At 40.1% G+C, this 21,478-nt stretch overlaps 1 protein-coding gene across 5 annotated transcripts in view; it reads right to left on the bottom strand.

Annotated features, from left to right (window-relative positions):
* Ttc6 (tetratricopeptide repeat domain 6) overlaps positions 1-21,478 on the bottom strand; it is a 175,836-nt gene that overhangs the window by 88,919 nt on the left and 65,439 nt on the right. For all 5 annotated transcript variants that reach the window (XM_059279993.1, XM_059279994.1, XM_059279996.1 and 2 more), the window contains exons 3-6: positions 21,099-21,212; positions 16,992-17,207; positions 12,723-12,856; positions 8,195-8,386 (exon numbers count right to left, since the gene is read on the bottom strand). In XM_059279993.1, coding sequence (XP_059135976.1) covers positions 8,195-8,386; positions 12,723-12,856; positions 16,992-17,207; positions 21,099-21,212 — 656 coding nt within the window. The remainder of the gene's footprint in view (positions 1-8,194; positions 8,387-12,722; positions 12,857-16,991; positions 17,208-21,098; positions 21,213-21,478) is intronic.

Genomic DNA, 21,478 nt, shown 5'->3' with positions numbered 1-21,478 from the left:
GAAAAGACCAAACCTAAGAATAATAGGAATAGGAGAGAGAGATGAATACCAGCTCAAAGGTCCAGAAAATATTTTCAACAAAATCATAGAAGAAAATTTTCCTAACCTAAAGAAGGAGATGCCTATAAAGATACAAGAAGCATACAGGGTACAAAACAGATTGGGCCAGAAAAGAAAGTCCCCTCACCACATAATAATCAAACAGTAAATATACAGAACAAATAAAAAATATTAAAAGTAGCAAGGGAAAAGAAAAAGTATTATAAAGGTAGACCTATTAGAATTACAACCAACTTCTCAACGGAGACACTAAAAGCCAAAAGGGCCTGGACAGATGTACTATAGACTCTAAGAGACCATGGATGCCAGCCCAGACTAATATATACCCAGCAAAATTTTAAATCATCATAGACAGAGAAAACAAGACATTCCATGACAAAGTCAAATTTAAACAATATCTATCTATAAATTCAGCCCTACAAGTGATACTAGAGAGAAAACTCCAACCAAAGGAGGTTAACTACACCCACGAAAATACAAGAAATAAATAACCTCATACCAGGAAAACCAAATGAAAGGAATCACACACACACACACACACACACACACACACACACACACACACACACCAACAACAACAACAAAATAACAGGAATTAACAATCATTGGTCACTGCTATCTCTCAATGTCAGTGGACTTAATCCCTGAATAAAAAGACACAGGCTAACAGAATGGATGTAAAAACAGGATCCATCCTTCTGCTGCATAAAAAACATATCTCAACATCAAAAATAGACATTACCTCAAAGGAAAGGGTTGGAAAAAGATTTTCCAAGCAAATGTACCTAAGAATCAAGCTGGTGAAGTCATTCTTCACCTAACAAATACCTAACAAAATAGACTTCAACCAAAACTAATCAAAAAAAGTGGGAAAGAATACTTCATTCTCAAAGGAAAAATCCTCCAAGAATGTGTCTCAATCCTTAACATCTATGCCCCAAACACAAGGACACTCACATTTGCAAAAGGAACATTTCTAACGTTTAAACCACACATCAACCCTCACTCATTGACAGTGGTAGACTTCAACACCCCACTCTCACCAATAGACAGGTCATCTAGACAAAAACTAAACAGAGAAATACTGGAGCTCACAGATGTTTTGAACCAAAAGGATCTAGCAGATATCTACAGAACATTTCACCCAAACACAAAAGAATATGCCTTCTTATCACAGTATAAAGCCCCTCACAGAACTTTTTCCAAAACTGACCACATACTAGGTCACAAAACAAGTCTCAACAAATACAAGAAAACTGAAATAACTCTCTGTATCCTATCAGACCAAGGATTAAAGCTGGATTTCAGCAACAACAGAAACAACAAAAAGCCTAAAAACTCATGGAAACTGACCAACTCTCTACTGAATGACTACTGGATCAAGACATAAATAAAGGAAGAAATTAAAGACTTCCTAGAATTCACTGAAAATGAATGCACAACATACTCAAACTTATGGGACACAATGAAAGACGTATTAAGAGGAAAATTCATAGCACTAAGTGCCTACATAAAAGAATTGGAGAGACCTCATACTAGCAACTTAACAGATCACCTGAAAGCTCTAGAACAAAAAGAAGCAAACACACCCAAGAAAAGTAGACAACAAGAAATATTCAAACTGAGGACTGAAATCAATAAAATAGAAACAAAGAACAATACAAAGAATCAGTGAAACACAGAGTTGATTCTTTGAGAAGATCAAAGATAGACAAACCCTTATCCAAACTAACTAAAAGGCAGAGAGATAATACTAAATAAACAAAATCAGAAATGAAAAGGAGGGGCATAACAACACACCCTGAGGAAATTCAGAGAATCAAAAAACTGCACTCCACAAAATTGGAAAATCTATAAGAAAATGGACAATTTTCTCGATATATACCACTTGTCAAATCAAATGGCAATTATCTTAAATCAAGATCAGATAAACAATTTAAATAGAACAATAACCCCCAAGGAAATAGAAGCAGTCATTAAAAGTCTCCCAACCAAAAAAAAAAAAAAAAACAAACCCAGGGCCAGACAGTTTTAGCACAGAATTCTACCTGACTTTCAAAGAAGAGTTAATGCCAATAGTCCTCAAATTATTCCACAAAACAGAAACATAAAGAACACTGCCGAATTCATTTTGAGACCACAGTCATCCTAATACTCAAAGCACACAAAGACCCTACAAAGAAAGAGTATTACAGACCAATTTCCCTTGTGAAAATAGACACAAAAATACTCAACAAAATACTCACAAGCCCAATCCAAGAACACATCAAAAAGATCATCTACCATGATCAAGTAGACTTTATCCCTACTTGATGCAGGGATGGTTCAACATATAAAAATCAATCAATGTAAGCTACCATATAAACAAACTGAAAGAAAGAAAAAAGCAAACACATGATCGTAGACCAGGTTGTCATTGAACTCACAGAGATCTACTTGCCTCTGCTTCCCAAGTCCTGAGAGTAAAGGCATGAGCTACCACCAGCAGCACAATTATTTACAGACCTTAAAGGACAATACTCAATTTCATATGGAAAAACAAAAAATCCAGGATAGCTAAAACAATCCTGAACAATAAAAGAACTTCTGGAGGTATTTCAAAGATACCTTTTATTACTACAGAGATATACTAATAAAAGCTTCATGGTACTGGCATAAAAACAGACATGTTGATCAATGGAATTGCATTGAAACCTCAGACATAAGTAAATCCACACACCTGTGAACACTTGATTTTTTATAAAGAAGCCAGAAATATACAATGGGGAAAAGATAACATCTTCAAAAATTGGCACTGGTCTAACTGAATGTCTTGTATGTGCAACAATGCAAATCAATCCATATTTATCACCCTGCACAAAACTCAAGTCCAAGTAGATCAAAGATGTCAACATTAAACCAGATACACTCAACCTGACAGAAGAGAAAGTGGGGAACAGCCTTGAATGCATCAGTACAGGAGACAACTTCCTAAACAGAGCATCAATAACTCATGCATTAAGATCGACAATTAATAAATGGGACCTGTATGAAACTGGAAATCTTCTGTAAGGCAAAGGACACCATCACTAGGACAAAATGACAGCATACAGAATGGGAAAAGATTTTCACCAACTCCACATCCAGTAGAAGCTAATATCCAAAACATATAAAGAACTCAAGAAACTAGACATCTAACAACCAAATAATTCAATTAAAAATGGGTTACAGATTTAAACAGAGAATTCTCAATAGAGAAATCACAAATGTCTGAGAAACACTTTAAGAAATGTCCAACATTCTTAGCCATCAGGGAAATGCAAATCAAAACAACTTTGATATTTCATCTTATACCTATCAGAATGGCCAAGATCAATAACACAGGTGACAGCTCATGCTGGAGAGGATGTGGAGCAAGGGGAAACATTCCTCCATTGCTGATGGGAGTGCAAACTTGTATAGTCACTATGGAAATCAATATGGTGGTTCCTCAGAAAGTTGAGAATCAATCTAACTCAACATCCGGCTACGCTACTCTTGGGCATATACCCAAAAGACTCTCCATCCTACCAGGACACTTTCTCAACTATGTTCATTGTGGCTTTACTCATAATAGTCAGAAACTGGAAACAACCTAGATGTCATTCAAGAGAAGAATGGATAAAGAAAATGTGGTACATTTACACAATGGATTATTACTCAGCTGCTAGAAAAAAAATGACATCATGAAATTTGCAAGCTAATGGATGGAACTAGGGAAAAAAATCATCTGAGCAAGGCAACCTGGACCCAGAAAGACAAACATGGTATATACTCATTTATAATTGGATATTAGCTGGTTAAGTAAAGATAATCACACTACAATCCACAGAGCTAGACAGATACGTAACAAGGAGGGCTCTAGGGATGGATGCATGGATCTCCCTGGGAAGGGGAAATAGAATAGATTTTGTGGACGGACTGGGTATGGGTGGGGATGGGAACAGGAGGGAGCAGGTTGGGGATGGAGGGAATGGGGAGAGTGTACAGGTAGAGTACACCTGGAATAGGGGGTATTTAGAGGGTGATATGGAAACCTAGTACAGTAGAAAGTTCCTGGAACCTATGAGGGTGACCGTAGTGAGGACTCCTAGTAACAGAGGATTCAGAGTCTGAACTGGCCATCTTCTGTAACTAGACAAGGTTCCCAGTAGTGGAACCAGAACACCATCCTAGCCACAAAACCCCCACCTGTCCTTCCTACAAGATGTGCGGGAGTAATGGTGGCTCAGAGATTGTGGGAGTAGTCAACCAATGGGTCCAACTTGAGGCTCAAACCATGAAAGGGAGCCCATGGCCAACACTGCTTATATAGGCAGCAACCGGAAACTGGCTGGCTCAGAGACCTAGGATAGAACCAAACAGGACTGACCACAAAAGAGAGAGAGGGGGGAAGAGAGAGACAGAGAGAGAGACAGAGACAGAGACAGACATAGAGAGACAGAGACAGAGAGACAGACACTGAGAAGGGGGAGAGAGAGAGAAGAAAAAGAAAAAAGTCGATGAAGTGATTCCTAACAACATTCTGCTGTACTCATAGATGGGTGCCTAGCCCAATCATCACCAGAGAGGCTTCCTATGGCAGCTACTGGGAGCAGATGCAGAGACCCACAGCCAAACACTAGGCAGAGCTCAAGGAGAACTCCTTAGAAGAGAGGGAGGAAGAATTGCAGGAGCCATAGGAGTCAAGAACACAAGAACATGGCTCACAGAATCAACTAAGCAAGGCTCATAGGAGCTCACCAAGATGCAAGCATCAATCACTGAGTCTAAATGGGTCTGTGCTAGGTCCTTTGCATATATGCTGTGGTTGTTCAGCTTGTGATTTTTGTGGGACTCCTAACAGTGGGAGTGGGGGTACCTCTGACTCTTTTGCCTGCTCTTCGGACCCTTTTCCTGTTACTGGGTTGCCTCGTCCAGGCTTGATACAAGGGTTTGTGCCTAATCTTATTGCATCTTATTATGCTGTGCTCAGTTGATATCATGGGGAGGGCTGCTCTTTTCTGGAGGGAAATGGAGGAGGAGGAGATTTGGGGATCTGGGGAAGAGGGGATGGGTGGTGCTGGGAGGAGCGGAGGAAGAGAGGCTGAGGCAGGGAACTGAGAGAAGTGGAGGGAGGGGAGGCTGCAGTCAGGATATATTGTATGAGAGATGAATAAATAAAAAGAAAAATAAATAAATAAACTTGAGTGTACATCCTTACCATTCTACTAAACTATTCTTGGTATTTATCACAAATAACAATTACTATGTGTGGAATTAACAAAGCACTACAGCTTCATAGCCACAAGTATTATTATGATTTAAAATGAACTATTCTTAGTATAGCAAAAGCAAATCCCCAAAGTCAGACGTACTTACTTTGTTTTTACAGTTACCTTTCTTCAGAAGTCTTATTAGGGCAGGAAAAATTATACACTTCTCTGAACCTGTAGGCTCAGCAGACAGATATATTTTGAAAAAGGTTAAGCTATGTTTAGCAAGGTAATCCTCAACAGATGGATGCTAGAGAATTAAATATTCAGTACTTAAATTAACTTCTCATTTGGCACTTAAAAATAAATTGCCAAGAATTATCTTTATCAAACAGAGCACTTACTTACTCTCTTGTAAAAAGAAAGTAAGATCTACTTGGAAAAAGAAAAACTTAGGATTGGAAAGAAAGCATTTTTTTAACAGTTTGCTGACTAATAGAAGCTGTAAGTACTCAAAACGATGTTTGGCTCTTAGAGTGTTAACGAAAATGCCTCAAAACTAAAGAGTTGTTGTTGTTGTTGTTGTTGTTGTTGTTGTTGTTGTTGTTGTTGTATTTTCAGGGATTGGCTGTCTAGTTCAGTGGCTGAGAACCTGTCTATGTGAATTAGGCTTGGATACACTCTTCAGTACCAAAGAAAAAGAAAGCAGCAGAATCTCATGACTACTAGACTACATACACTCTTTATTTTGTACTCCCAGTGTTCGGCTGCTATGTTTTTCAGAGATGCTAAAACGGTTTTCAAATTTTCATACTCCACGGTGGTTTGAATAGGAATGGCCCCCAAAGACTCATGTGCTTGAATGCTTCTTGGCCCATTGAGAGTGGCACTGTAAGGAGGTGGGACTTTGTTGGAGTAGGTGTGGCTTGTTGAAGTGTGTCACTGGGGAGTGGGCTTTGAGTTCTCCCAATCTTAAAGTATGCTCAGTGTGGAACACAGTTGCTTCTGCTGCCTATGGATGAAGATGCAGAAGTCTCAGCTACCTCTCCAGCACCATGTCTGCCTGCATGCCACCATATCCCCTGCCATCACAATAATGGACTAACCTTGTGAAGCTGTAAGCCACCCCAATTAAACGTCTTCCTTTGTGGTCATGGTGTCTCTTCACAGCAGCCCTAACTAAGAAGTTACCACTGACTTGATGAAACTAAGAGACTTTACGTGTATATTGTGATTGGCACATGTGCACTGAAAATACATTGTTTCAATAAAAAAAAATTAAGTACCATAATGGTTTGAATTCCTTCTTTCAAGGAGTCAAATTGAAATTCATTATGGTTGCTGAACACCAAGAAAATGTGTTGGGCAGTGGTGGTGCATGCCTTTAATCCCAGCAGAGGCAGGCAGATCTCTGTGAGTTTGAGGCCAACCTGGTCTACAAAATGAGTTTCAGGATAGCTAAAGCTGTTACACAAAAAAGCCTTGTCTCAACACTCCCCAAAAGGATAACTTTTAAGCTGTAAAAGAATATATACAGTGCTCCAATTTATACTAAAAGTCAAGCAGAGTTAGCGGGTTCAAAATGCACCATGGAAAGAGTAGGTAACCCTTAGTAATGTGTGAGTACAATCCGAAGTGATCTTTTAAAATCTTATTCTTGTATGTCTAGAATAAACTTTAATTCTGAGAAGGGTCCAATTTAATTTAATATTTTCTTATCACGTAGGTAATGGGTTTTCTTCCTGAGTCCTACCCAGTCTTCTAAAAGATGAGACTAGAGCATGTGTTAATGGTGGATGAGAGACACTGACTCCCTGGAGGTGAAAACTCACATTTTGAGTATGAGGAGGGTAGGATGAGAAAAGAGTTTTCTTTATATGCACAAGTATAGGAAAACATACAATACTAAAGTAGATACCAGCATATCTGGGGTCTTGGGTATTAAAATCTAATTGAGGGGTTGATTAGGACAAAAATGTCTGAAATATATATTTTACATGGAGAAAAAGATGGGAAAAAATGATTGAGGGTAAAACTGAGTTAGACATTCCTGGATTCCATTCACTACTCAGAGATAACTTGGGCAAGTAACCTAATACTATGAAGCCTAAATTTCTTCGTGAATAACATGGAAATTATGACTTCTCCCTTAACAGTTGAAAATTCAAATAGAAAACATATGCAGAACAGATAACTCTGAGCTGGGAATATTTTTGCTGCTAAGAAAATATTAACTCTCTTCCCCTTCCCCTCTTCTTTTGAGAATGTTGTAGATCATATACTGTCCACGGAACAATGTGTAGATTCCAAAGGAAGGGAAACACACAGAGACCTGGAATGAACTCCAAAAATATGGCTTCTGTACACTATCCAGGACCAAAGTAGGACAGTGGACTCTGGTTCAAACACATGCTTGAGTTCTCAATCCCAAACTGTGATTCTTTCAGCTGCAAGAGATAAAGTGCTTAACGTCCATGTGCCTCAATCACCACATTTGTATCCCAGGGTTGTCGGAAAGTTTTAAAAAAAAAGTTTAAATGAGAGAGAGAGAGAGAGAGAGAGAGAGAGAGAGAGAGAGAGAGAGAGGGAGGGAGGGAGGGAGGGAGGGAGGGAGGGAGGAAGGAAGGAAGGAAGGAAGGAAGGAAGGAAGGAAGGAAGGAAGAAAGAAAGACACTTGTAGAACTAGGTTAATCGATCAAATTTCCTTATGATAAGTTACTGCTACAGATGAATGAGACTCTCCATGTTCATGTGTTGGAAGCTTAATTTCCAAAGAAGCCGTTGCAAAGGTGGGCCCTTTAAGGCTACATCGTGAGGGCTCTGCCATCAGTGGATTAATTAGAAGGCTTTGTCTCTCACATCCTCTCCCTCTCGCTGGATATTTTTGACAGTTTAAAACAAAATAACCAGAAAACTCTTACCTGTCTCTCTGGTCATCCACAGAGTGACCACGTAAGACAGATGTCCTCAAGAATCTGAGCAAAGTCTTGTGACCTGTCCTGTCCGGAGTGTGATACACTCGAGACGCCAGATGCAGGTCCACAGGCAGCTCCACAGCGGGAACTGTGCAACACAGGTCATGAAGATGAGGGATGGGATGGACCTGGGGGATTCTGTAACAGGAAACAAAGTGAGCTTCTTTCATCACTTTGCGGGTGTTAGGTAAGAAATACATTGATACTGGCAGTTCAGTTTAGGCTCTAAAAAGAATAGTCAAGTGTAGGGATCAGACACAAAGCTATAATAATGGTTTATGACGCATTTAACATTACAGCATTGGGAAATGCCCAGAGCTTCAAACTCATAGCAATCAGCATGTCTTACATACACAAGACAAATGAATAGGTCTGAAGCAAACTCCTTTCTCCAGTGATCTCTCCTCACTTGAAATCTGTAACTCAGTCTAGGGTTCCTTCCTCTGCTAAAGAAATGATGGAACACTACAGCAGTGCATCAGTGAAACATGGTGTCTTCAGGTATCACATCCCGTCCTACTCCCAAAATGTTTCTCTCTCTTGCCTTTCTAGAGGAGCAAAGAAGTCATGATGACCGCTTTCTTGATGCTGCACGTCCCCTGCCATCTCATCAACTGCTTAAGCACCTAATATGTTCCAGGCTGTGTGCTGGGTGCTTTACACATCCGAACCCTCATAAATCTGTTCCAGAGAGATCACCCTTTCTCTGGAGCAGGCCTAGTTTAGCCAAGTCCCCAAATTAGCAACCCCTGGGGTCCAAGTGCATTATTGCTCTCTGTAAACCCAATGCCTTTCCAATTAATTCAGACTGAGAGCTCCTGAGAAGGGCCCTTCATCTGCTGCTACTCCACCCCAGCTCTCTACTCCACTGGATCGAAGGAGCGTGCCACCTGTAGGCCATGCTCCCACAAGACCTTCAAGCCACAAGCTGACTCTTCTTGAAACTGTTCCTCCTCTGGGAGCTTTTCATGGCATCCTCTATCCCCAGATTTCCATCTTCCTCTCAATTTTATCTTAACTTGAAGCCTCTAGCTCCCCAGTTGAGTGTGCCTTCAAGGTTTGAACTTCTCTTTGATAACAGGCAAAATCCTCTCCAGTGGGTTTTTTTTTCCCCCTCCGTTCAATTTGATCCAAATCTCATCCCTGTCATCACAATAATCTAGACTCCTCATGCTCAAGATACAAAATATCTGACATCTCTCTCCTTCCCCCTGCAAATCCAATGCCAAGCAGAGGTCCATCTCTTCTCTACTCGCTGTTACCAGCTCACTCCAGTCATGGTCCTCCTCAAAGACAAAGTCCGATCAGGTGAGCTGGGCACTACGCTGCCTTTAGTCGGCACACTGGTTCTCTGTTGCTTTCTGTACCTGTCTGGCATCTCTCTAAGCTTAAGGACACCTCGCATCCTGCCTGACTTCCAGCACCCGTGAAGAGTGTAGTTCTTGGGTTGTGCTGCTGGCATTTAAATGCTTGGAAAATCCTCATTTGGCCACAGGCCTTGACTTAAGAAGAGTAGATGCATTTAGAACAGTCTCCTGCATAGCAGATGTCAACTGTTACCAGCTTGAAGGACAACACACAAAGACAGGCTGCTTCTGTTCATGTCTAAACATCCTTCAGACAGGGCCTTGATGACAGATGCCTCGGCCAAGTTTTCTTTTTCTTTCCTTCATTTTCTGCTTTACTTGCTATCCCCCATGATAATGGGGTGTGAGGGGGTGGCGTCTGTGTTTTATAAATGTCTCTTTCCATGCATTGTATTAGTCCTGGTGTTTGTTTTTTGTTTGTTTGTTTGGCCCTTGCCCGGTGGCCAGTGCTGATCTGTATGCTAGCCCATGTGTCTAGAAAACTTGAACTAGCAGCATAGTATAAAGAATATAGATTCTGGAGTTGTCGGAGGCAAGGTCAGAATCTTAGTTCTTGAGCTTACAAGTTATATTATCAACTTCTCTAAAAAAAAATCCTTTAAAAAAAGAATAGAAGGAAATTTTCTAGCTCTTACATTTATGATAACTGGGTTTTTTTAAAAAAAATAAAATGAATGTTCTTGGGCTGTAGAATTACTCATTTTATTTTTATTGTTACTTAATTGCACTATATAGCATTTAGCCTATTGCTCGGCATACAGGTACATTATTCAATCACATACAAAGCTGTCTATGACTTTTCAAAATAGCATAGAGTCCAACAAGGACGGGGTATGACATTTGTGAACACTGTGAGGGAGGGGAAGAGGTACGTCTAAAGCCAGGGAAATGTCTGAGACAAGAAACCTAACTGGGAGAGTGAAAAGCAATGACCAGGAATGCAGGGCTATGGGTTCTCCCTTACTAGAAAATGGAGAGAAGCAGAGTTGGGGGAGGGAAGGAGCAGAGAAAGGAACATAAAGGTAAGCTCCCATGTCAAACTTCCTTGACCTGTTCCAGACAGGTCCTGGCTAGTAGAGTGTACTCCAGATTATACTGATTTGGGTTTGCTGCTGTTGAGATGTGTGTGTGTGTGTGTGTGTGTGTGTGTGTGTGTGTGTGTGTGTGTGTCTTCTGCTCCCATCAGTCTAACAACACAGATTAGCACATGAATCTTCCTCGGTAGACTGAGCTAAAGAGCAATCTGCTGCAATGGAGAACTGAGTTCCAGTGCAATCAGCTGGTGAGAAAAGGTAGACTGGCTGACAGAGTAGCCGTGGATTAAAGACTTTCAGCAATATTTTCCCAAGCTTCTCTTTCATAAAATAAATTCTTTAAATGCCCTGTATTTCTTCCAGTCTTGTTTCTTTATCATGGAAGTTTCTAAAATCAGATTTTGTGAATTAAAATAACAAATACATATCAATAAGATCTACAAATATTTTTGGCATTCTCAAGAAAGCCTGTGTGTTTTTACAGCACACTCTCTTTAACCAGGACTATCTGTCATTCTTTGAAACGCTAAGACATAAAAAAGAAAAGACCCTGACTCTGTGTGTGGCCACGCTACTTGGCTTAATGCACTAAATGCAAAGATTTTTAGAGACAAAAAAAAATCAAAAAGTTTCTGCTTCATTGATAATCTGACGGTAACTATTTATTGAAGGTAAAATACTTGTTGCCTGCTGTCACTATTTGCTTTAATACATAATCTTGCTAACTAAATGAGCTTAAAGCAATGCAGATAAGCAATGGCATGCACAGGGTCACTTAAATGCCAATTTCACTGTTTCATCAGCTTTGGAATTCTTTACCCATGAATCTACTCTTAACTACTAAATTGTGAGTAATGTCCACTTACAAAGTTTTAGTTAGCAGTTAAAGAAAAATAAAATAGGTTGTCTTCCACATCCAGACCGTCCCAGTTTCCTTAGCAACAACAAAAGCCAATAATTAAAGTTTCTTTAAACCTCCATAAAGAGTTCAATGAAAGATAATCTAGAACGGAGCAACCCATTAAAAAACCAGTGGTGAAATGAAGAAAAAACCAGTTTCAACAAGGATGAGTGGCCACAGCTAACCTGTAATCTGAATTGCACTCATGCTATATTCGAACCCTATTCGATGATATGTTTGTAGACTTTTTTTGGACAATTTTTGTCCCATTAGTCTTTTGATTGTATATTTCGGTTTCTGTTTTTGTGGGAAGGGTCGGGTGTGTGTGTGTGTGTGTGTGTGTGTGTGTGTGTGTGTGTGTGTGTTTCTTGTTTTTGTTTGTTTGGGGGGTTTGTTCATCTCTTCATTTGTTTTTTGGAGAAAGAGAAAGGATATAAAGTTGTGTGGGTAGGGAGGTGGGGAGGAGCTGAGAGCCATTGGGGGAGGGGAAAACATGATTAAAATATACTGTATGGAAAAGTTTTTCTCAATAACAGATAAAAGAATCTTCATTAAAGATACAGCCAGGGGAGAGGGAAACATGAATGGACAGTAGAGAGAAACCTGAATTACTAAGCTGACTAGGCTATGACCATTTTGAGTTAGGTTTTTATTTTATTTTATATAAACAATATAATAAAGCAGTTAATCAAACCATGACCAAACAGTGGTCTCTACCATGCTGTCTCTTTATTCTAAGTACTGTCATAAAACTACTCCTCAAAACCAGAAACAGAGAGTGTGGAGGGCAACACATGCACCCCAACTAGAAAACCCACCACCAACTCTTTCTTTGAGAAGTTTCCTCTTGGATCTCTACAGGACATGATGAGATATGTGGTCATCCCTTCTAAAAATGCATTTCGACATATCAAGCCACTGAACGTCTGCTCTTTGGATAAGAAGATGTGTAAAAGGGTTGGAGACAGCTCACAGCTAACAGTACTTGCTGCTCCTGTGGAGGATTGGCACCCACACCGTCTCTAACTCTAGTTCCAAAAGATCCAACGCCTCCCCAGACACCAGGAAAGCATTTGGTGCTCATACATGTATGCAAGCAAATACTCATACAAGTAAAATAAAAATAAATGTTTCAAAAGAAAACAGAAAATATATAAATTTAAGGAAGTTACTTTTTAATTATCTTTTTTTCCGGTTGAGATCTTACAGACTTTATTCGTTTCAACGGCTTAAAAACAACTGGTCTACTTCTTTGTATTCGTTTAAGTTCTTTTCCTCTGATATGCAAGAATTCTGGAGCTCTCACCTTTAAAAACACATAAAGCAGGCTGTTAAGGAAAGTTGGCACATAAAGAGTTAGACCTTTCTCTCATATTTAATGCTATGTCTCATACTTAAACTTCTAATTTCTACGTGTATAGCAGAATATAAATACTAAAGGTAAGTTACTGTTTCTAAAGCCATTACTAATTTTATGTGCATAGATTAATGAAAATAAAAAATGTTAGTATCACATTTACTTACAATACTTTTAATTCATTACCTTAAATTACTAAAGAAAAAACACAAGATAAAGCCAGGGTCTCAGGCATGCTAAGCAAACACTCTACCACTAAGCTATGTCCCAGCCCAATCTACTTTTCTTTTTTTTTTTTTCATGTGTGTGCATATGTATGTTCTCATGTGTGTTTGTGTGCATGTGGAGGTCCACAGCTGATGCTGAGAGCATCCTCCACCACTCTCCACCTTACTCATTGGGGGTACAGTTTCTCAGTTGAACTCACAGCTCACCATTCCAGTTGGTCTTGTTAGCCTGCTTGCTCCAGGGATCACGTCTCCACCTTCTGAGGCTGGCATTAAAAGCAGGCTACAGCACCCACCTGGCATTTACATGAGTTACGGGGATTGCATCCTGACCATCTCCCTTCCTGATCTTCTTGGTTGATGTTTTCCCCTCCATCACCTTGATTTGGTATTTTAATAGAACCTATCCTTAGTTTCTGACAGTTTGGCAGAACTTCTGATTATAATCGCAGCTAAAAGGAGCTTTTAATGCTTGACAGAATTTTGAATGTTTATCAAACTCTACTTAATAAAGTTGTATTGTTTTGTATTTCTATTGCTTGGCAAACCCAAATAAACTCTGTCTCACAAAGAGGTGCTTCTTAATAACTAGGTGTTGAAAGTGCTGTTTTCTCAGAATTCCTAGATTGTTTTCAGAATATATGGTGGTAATAATTCACACACAATTTTCTCCTTTGACTGCTCTGTGCTTTTGTTTTGTTTTGAGGCTTGAGGGAGTAAGCAGGGAGGTTTTTCCTGCAAAGATGGAGGGACAGCCGGATAAGTAGGAGAAGGCTAGATAAAAGAGGTTGCTACAAGTTAGCTGTGGGATTGGAGCTTAGCTCAGTAAAAGAGTGCCCTCTTGCAATTTCTTGGGTAAGGAATTAGCAAATCATAAAAGCAGAGCATTACGTTCTCACCTGCAGTTCATACCTGAACTCTGCCTATGCATCTCTACCAATCTTGGTCATCTGCAGGAACAAGGTCAGGAACAGTGAACGTGGATACATACAGAGTCAGCCATCTTCTCTCCCCAACACTTCCACTTACTGGCATTTCTGTTTTGTTTCTCTGTTACTGAGTAGAATGACTTTCATCTACCCGTCTAAATTCAAACCTTGGGAACCATTATGAGAGGACAATCCAGCTCCTTTTGCCCAACAGTCGAGTATGACAACGTATCTACCGCCTTGGGCCAGCTTTCCCCCAGATAAACAACTTTGGCCCCTTCAACTATACCTTACCTGGAGCAGTTCTAAAGTGGTGGCTTTGTTGCCCTCCTTCAGTCTAATTTGTCGGGGACCCTCCTGTGGTTGGATACTCAGATATGAACACAATATTTGACATATGACATGACCAGATCAACCAAGTGAAAGATGATCCTCCTACAGCACCCATCAACTAACGTAAACTGCAACTGTATTTGTCTTTCCTAGCACAAAACAATATTATACTTTAAAGCCCTGAGGCTGTTCACATTTGCTAGTAAATCCTCTTATACTTCGGTAGACCCAAAGGCAAAACGTAACATATCTTCATGCCTATTAAGTTTAATCTGAGTGCTAAGCAATCAAATTTTAGACATTATCTGTAAATCCAATCAACAAATCTCCCGTATTCTCCTCCACATTATTGAGGAATAGGTTCAAATAGACACAATGCTATATCACCCCACTAGAGGCTCTCACACACTAATCATATACCATATAATGTTTGACTCGCTACAAATCTACTCAGTAGTTCTAACAGTCTCACCAGCAGCACCATCAGGAGGCATTTATATGTGGACTGCTGAAATTCAGAACATAGCAACTAATAATCACTAATCGTACTAAGACAGCTGTGTACCAGACACTAAGTGCTATCTATACATCATCTGCATAGCATCAAGGTGGCAACTGCCATTATCCTCATGGAACAACACAGGAATAGTTTGGTAATTAGGCCCAGCACACACGTCTAGTAATGGGGAGAAAGGAACCATATCCATGAAAAGTCTGGGCCCAGAGCTCAGGGTGAGCGACATACCTCGCATTTTTCTGACAGTCCATCTAATAAAATTCTAAGAGAAGAAATAAGGTTGGTCTTCCACATTAGTCCCTAGGGACTCCATGCTCAAAGAATTATCTCTTCCTGTTAGGAAGGGTTGAGGCACAATGTTTTTAATAAGGTATTTAATCATTCTAAAGCACCCTACAAGACCAGAACAGCACAGAGATCGCAGAAATGAAGACCTTTGCCCTTACAGCCTAGCGTTTCTGCAGTTGCCCGCCTTCTACATTCCGAAGCAGGCTCTGTGTCTCTGTCATTCAGCACTGCCCGGGCAGCACTCTGCCCCTCACCAGCACAGCAGGTGGAAAGCAGCCACCTGAGCCAACCTGTCGGGACCAGAATTAACTCTTGAAATCTCTCACAAATCTCTGGTGTTTTTTTTTCTTTTAAACCCAATTCTTCTTTCTAAACAAAAGATCACTTTCCTTGTCAGGTTTTAAATGTGAAGCAGGAGTTCATCGGCTTACTTTTCTTAGGCACGTGTCTGTTTATTTAAAAACCTCAATCTCTTTTTTTTTTTTTTTTTTCAGAACTAAACTGAGGAAGCCCTGGCGTCTGCTGTCATTACATTATTCATCCATGATGATAGGGTTGTCTTTCTCCTCCCCCCCGCCCCACACTGCTACCTCTGCACCAAAATAACATAAAAATCACCTTTTTTGTTCTTAATCCTACAGGGGTCTCAACGCCTGCATCTCAGATCTCTTGGAGTAACTTTCAACGGCCACAGGGCACTTTCCTAGTCATTTGTGATATGCATTTTGTCTTTCGTGTGTTTTTGGAACTCTGGAGGCAGAGAATCAGTCCTAATTGTGGATTTGGATTTAGAGAATCTCATGGCTCTTAAACTTCCTTCCGTTTGCGATCTTGGGTCACATTATTTTATAAGCTGTCACAGCTGCTCTTCTAAAAAGCTACCCAGTCCTACTGCTGTATCTGCCATTTCGTCACCAGGTTGCTACCACAGGTACGTAATTTTTTTCTGCTGTTGGTAATGACTTAGGTCAGAATGCCAGTAAGCTCTACTCTTGCAAAGAGCTGCTAGGAGGAGAATGGCCAATAAGGCGGGGGGTCCTTCTGACTCTGTTGCTGGAGTTCTCCCAGCATGCATCTGAGCAGTTAAAGTCCTGCCTCACTCTTTCATCTAGATATATTTATTAGCTCCATCAAAAAGTCGCCTTGTCCGCAAAGCTACACAAAGAAACCCTGTCTCGAAAAAAACAAAAAACAAAAAAAACAAAAAATAAAACAAAAAAAAAAAGTCACCTTGTCTCCCAGTCTGTCATGGTTTACCGGAGCAGATTGCTCCTCATTCCTCCTCTACCACTGACACCACAAACAAAGGGCCTATCTAGCGAGTTAAAGCTCATGGATCATAACTGACATTGAGGTGATACAAACAAACACCATGGAGGTCTGTCAAACCCCTCCACAGCAGGAAAGGACCCCAGAGTTACAAGAAATCTCAGCAGGACAAATGTATGTGCACGGCCAAGCTCAGGCAGGCCTAGTCCTGGGACTACACTTCCTGAGTACTCTCACCTGCTACGTATGTAGAAGACTGTGGCCAGTGTTTGAAGAGCCCAGATGCCCTCTTACCCTAAAAATCTCTTCCTTCCAAGAGATGGGGAAAAAAAAAAGTCCTCAAAAAAGAATCTGCCTCTTATTTTGCACTTCTGATGACCCTTTTAAGTTTGACACCCCCACCCCACAACACACACCCCACACCTTGATCTTTGCTTGGGTACTTCTTCACATTCGCGCATCCCCGGTTCTCACCCTTCTAAGTGGTCCCAACACAGACAGCAGTGTTTGGTTTTGCTTACTTGTAAGGATGGCTGCTTGGTGATTTTCTTGGCGGCAGCTGTGGGGGGACCAGGTTCCAGGTGCATAGTGGAGTCCTCTGGTAACACAGTTTCTAACATTTCCTGAGACTTAAACGCTAAGTTCTCGTCTCCTAACAGTCCCCATTCGGAAAGATCCTCCTGTTCAATCTGGAAGACACTTGACACAGCCTCAGGAACCTCCTCATAAATATTTTGCTGGAGAAAAATACAAGGACAGGAAGTTCATCTCACTGGTCCTCCACAGTCTCCAGTTCCACACTGTGTTCTATGCAGCAACAGAATGGATAGGTAAGGGTGTGTCTGAAAAAAAAGCTTTTTTCTCTGCAGATTGCAAAAGAAATCTTCAAATTGACTTAATGAAAAATCTGAAAGCCAGCAAATTATTTTCCCTGGTCTTCTGTCACCAAATCATAAGAGAAGAAACAAAAACAAACAAACAAACAAAAAACCAGAAAAGTTTGTAGACACATTTCTTTATTTTTTTTTTTTAAGATTATTTGGAATTATGGACCACTGGGATCTAAAAAAAAAAAAAACTCATTTTCTCAAATGATAAATCTTATCTGACTTAAATAAAAGGCTGAATTACACAGAGTGACTTTACAATACAATTATGCCATTTTATTCTTTGATATAGTCAAAGATGCCATTCGGTGTCAAATGCCACACAAGTGTCTTTGCTACTCAAGAAGGAATAGCTGAATTGAGAGCTTATAAAATGCAGCATTAACATTGAGCTCAGATTTGTATACACTGACTGACTGGGGGTGTTAAAGAGTTATTAACAGTATTTCCAACACGATGGCACCGATTCCAAGTCCCGGATCTGTCAACGCACATATGCTTGGTCCTGATCAAGTTACTTACATTATTTTCCTCATTGAGAAAAGGGGTTAATAATAAAACCCTTTCCATAAGATGACAAAGCAGATATATTGCATGATTACATGCTGTGCACTCTGCTTTCATACTGTCCACTTGTGATCCGCTGCTGTGTTTTATGCTCCACAGCTTTGGATACGGTCAACCATTTCCTCTGCTCTGCATTTCTCTGCTCCAAGCTTCTTCTGCTTAGTCTCACAGAGTTCAAGTTTGGGAGACTGAACAAACGGAAGCAGCGCCCACCAGCATTGAAAATGGAGGAAGAAAAGCTCAAAGGAGGGCAATGACAGCCCTCCAGCTACAGTCCCTCCTGCTTCAGGAATCTGCCCAGCCTCCTCTATCCTCCAAACCCTTCCTAACGTGCCACTCCTACGCCTGCCTCCATCCCAGCATCCCAGCACACATCATTATAACTGCCTCAGCAGCAGCAGCATAAAACTGGCTGCTCATAGGACCATTGCCTCATCTGTTTAAATAGCACAGATCCATGCAGTAGGAACTATGTATAACCCCACTCCTTATGGATGGGGAAACTGAGGCTTGGACAAGTTGGGTCATTTGACCAAGGTCATACAAAAGCTGTCCTCCGGTCTAGACAACCTCATTCCGAAATATGCACTACCAATTTCTCTTTCACTTGATATAGATTAGCAGCTCTAGAAATGTGGCTCACAGATTCCTGACACTATCCAAAACCCTTCTAGGAGGGCTGCAACGTCAAGCTACTTTGATAATATTAAACTGTTATTATTCGCCTTGTGCACTGTGCTGAAATTTGCACAGACGATGGCAAACAGTGCAGGGTAAAATGGTGAACACTCCTTCCCACGTGCTTCCTGCATGAGATCATCAATCATCTGGGGTGAGAGATGAGCTCGAGAAAGAGCCACGAGTGGGTCTGATTGCATGCGTGCATCCAGTTCACACCTCCGGGCTGATTCCGTACTGCAACTGATCTTTAAGCATCCCTTGTACCATTTTTGCGCATTAACCAGGAAAAATATTTACAACTGTGGTAAAAAGCTATTAAAATACGACTCACTTTCCAGTCTATGTGACACTAGATTTAATACACTTCATTGGAAAGAACACATTTATATAAGTATATACACATATATACACACACACATACATGTATACATACATATTATATACATAAAATATGTGTGTGTGCATGAGCGTGTGTGTGAATACAGGTGTGTGTGTGCAGGTCAGACGACAGCTTCTCAGAACTGCTTCTCTCCTTCAACCACGGAGCTAGGGAGTGAACTCAGGTTGTCAGGTTTGCTCAGCAAGTACTTTATACAGGAAGCTTCTCTTAGGCCCTGAAAATTGTATTTTATATGAATATGTAATTGACTTTCAAGTATTCTCTTAAATGAAAAAAAAAAGCCATTTGAATTCCTCAGTTTTCCTCTTCAATAGATAAAAAGAATTGACATAAGTCACTTGTATCTTTTTGGTTTTTCAAGACAGGTTTTTTTTTTTTTAACGGTGTAGTCCTGGCTGTCCTTGAACTCACAGAGATCCGCCTGCCTCTGCCTCCCGAGTGCCGGGATTAAAGATGTGCGCCACCACCACTTGGCAGCATAATTCAACTTAACGAAAGTTCCTTGGATATCTTTAAACAATTTTAAGTGTCCAAAAGCATCTGATACTAAAAAATAAATAAATAAATATTAAAAAATAAAATAATGATTCTTCAAAACATTAAAGAAGCTCCTTAAAAAAAGAAATAGCTCGGTGGGTAGAAGGATTTGTCATATAAGCATGGTGGTCTGAGTTCAATCCCTAAAATCCACATGAAAAGCAAGATGAGGTCCAGGCCAGCTAAGCTGGAGAGAGATCTGCCTAGGCCTGCCTCAGCAACGTGGAAGGACAGAACTAGCACCTGAAAACCTGTCTGACTTCTACACATGCACTGCAACATAGACATACCTGTACACACACACACACACACAACTTTTAAAAGACAGTGAGTGTATCACATTTCTCTTTAATATTTCAAGTATTTGTTATATTGTAGGCATTTTGTCACTATTTGTAATAAGTAGATGAACAATGGAAGGGAAATTGTCTCAGTTTTCATCTACCACATAATTAACCTTTACTAGGACATCTACAGTAGCACACTACTGTCTTATTGGCCTATGTACTAAATGAATTACTCCTGGGCGAGGACTGTTCTTCCTCTGTCCTTTTATCAACCTTGTCTAAAGCAGTTCAGTGAGTAGATTAAGTTAATCTTACTCTATTGATTTCTATTGTGTTAAGACTAACTCGTCTTAGGTTTTCAATTTACTCTACCCACTACTGGATTAATGACCTGTAATGGTGCTACCTTGAGGCAGCTACCCTAGATACAGGTTAAGCCCACAGCCACCTATGTGATAAGGCTTGGCAATTGGTCTATCCACACACAATTGGCCAGTGGCTATTAGTGTGCCACACCCGTGGTCCTGAGGCAGGCCATTTGCATACAAAGGGGACCAAAGATACAGTCCGGTCAAAAGCATCTGTAAGTGTAGCAGGTCTACCACTTGTGGTACCTGCTTACAGACTCCAGGGCTTCATGATAACAGAAGGTTCTGTATGTTTTCTGGATGCTATCCTAAAATGAAGTGCATTCTCACTATATACACACATATATAGGGTCATATTTTCAAAATTCTCATGTAAAGCAATCAATCATCATGTCTTCTTACATAAATGTGGATTTCCTTTTAATTCGTTGACTTTAACTTAATATTAACTTTTACTTTAAGTGGGGACACTTTCCCATTATCAGAGAAGATATTCCATATTGCTTCAAATACCATAATCATTTTGCCAGTGGTGGACAAGAGGCAAGCTTTGCTTCTGAAACACTCCTGTTACCCATTGTCCAGACTGTGCCTTGGCAGTTCTTCTAGCTAAATGTATAGTAAAATTATGCTTATCTCAAGCTACCTTCTATATTTAATCACCTCTGATTCAGACAAGCTATTAATAACCTTTCTCTCTGAAAAGAGTATTTGGCTTTACTCAAAAGATTTCTGAGAGCCAAGGGAACCAGAACACCCATGTGGCTTTGGATCAGATGCTTAAACCTATTTCTAAAGTAAGTTAGAGGAAACTGTTCTTAACCCTCTGCCAACATTCAATCAACAGGAGACACACTATTACTTTAATACAGGGAAAGAAGATTTTTACTGGAGATGTTACCGTAACTGGCCGTTCCTTAGTAGTTGTCTGGAACTCTTTCTCTTCTTCTAGCTCGGGTGTTTGTACTGGTACCTGAGATGGTCCAAAGTACATTTGTTCCATCAAAGAAATACCCTTAAGAGAAAAACGAAACAAAGTAATGTCTATTATAAAAATCATTGAAATGCATTATTTAGTATAGCAAAGTGTTAGGCAATTAAAACATTAAATTAGAACTACATAAGAGAAATATAAAGTACTCCACAACATTCAATAAATGAGAAAAGTATTTTTTAAAAAAGCATGAAAATATTTCTGTGTAGCTGGGCATAGTGATACATGCCTTTAAACCCAGTACTTAGGAAACCATAGGCAGGAAGATTTCCAAGTTAGAGGCCAGC

Source organism: Peromyscus eremicus, chromosome 14 (assembly GCF_949786415.1).
Source record: "Peromyscus eremicus chromosome 14, PerEre_H2_v1, whole genome shotgun sequence".
In the NCBI taxonomy this organism is placed as follows: Eukaryota; Metazoa; Chordata; class Mammalia; order Rodentia; family Cricetidae; genus Peromyscus; species Peromyscus eremicus.
Note: the sequence above shows the minus strand (reverse complement) of the source record. Positions and strands in the feature narration are given on the sequence as shown.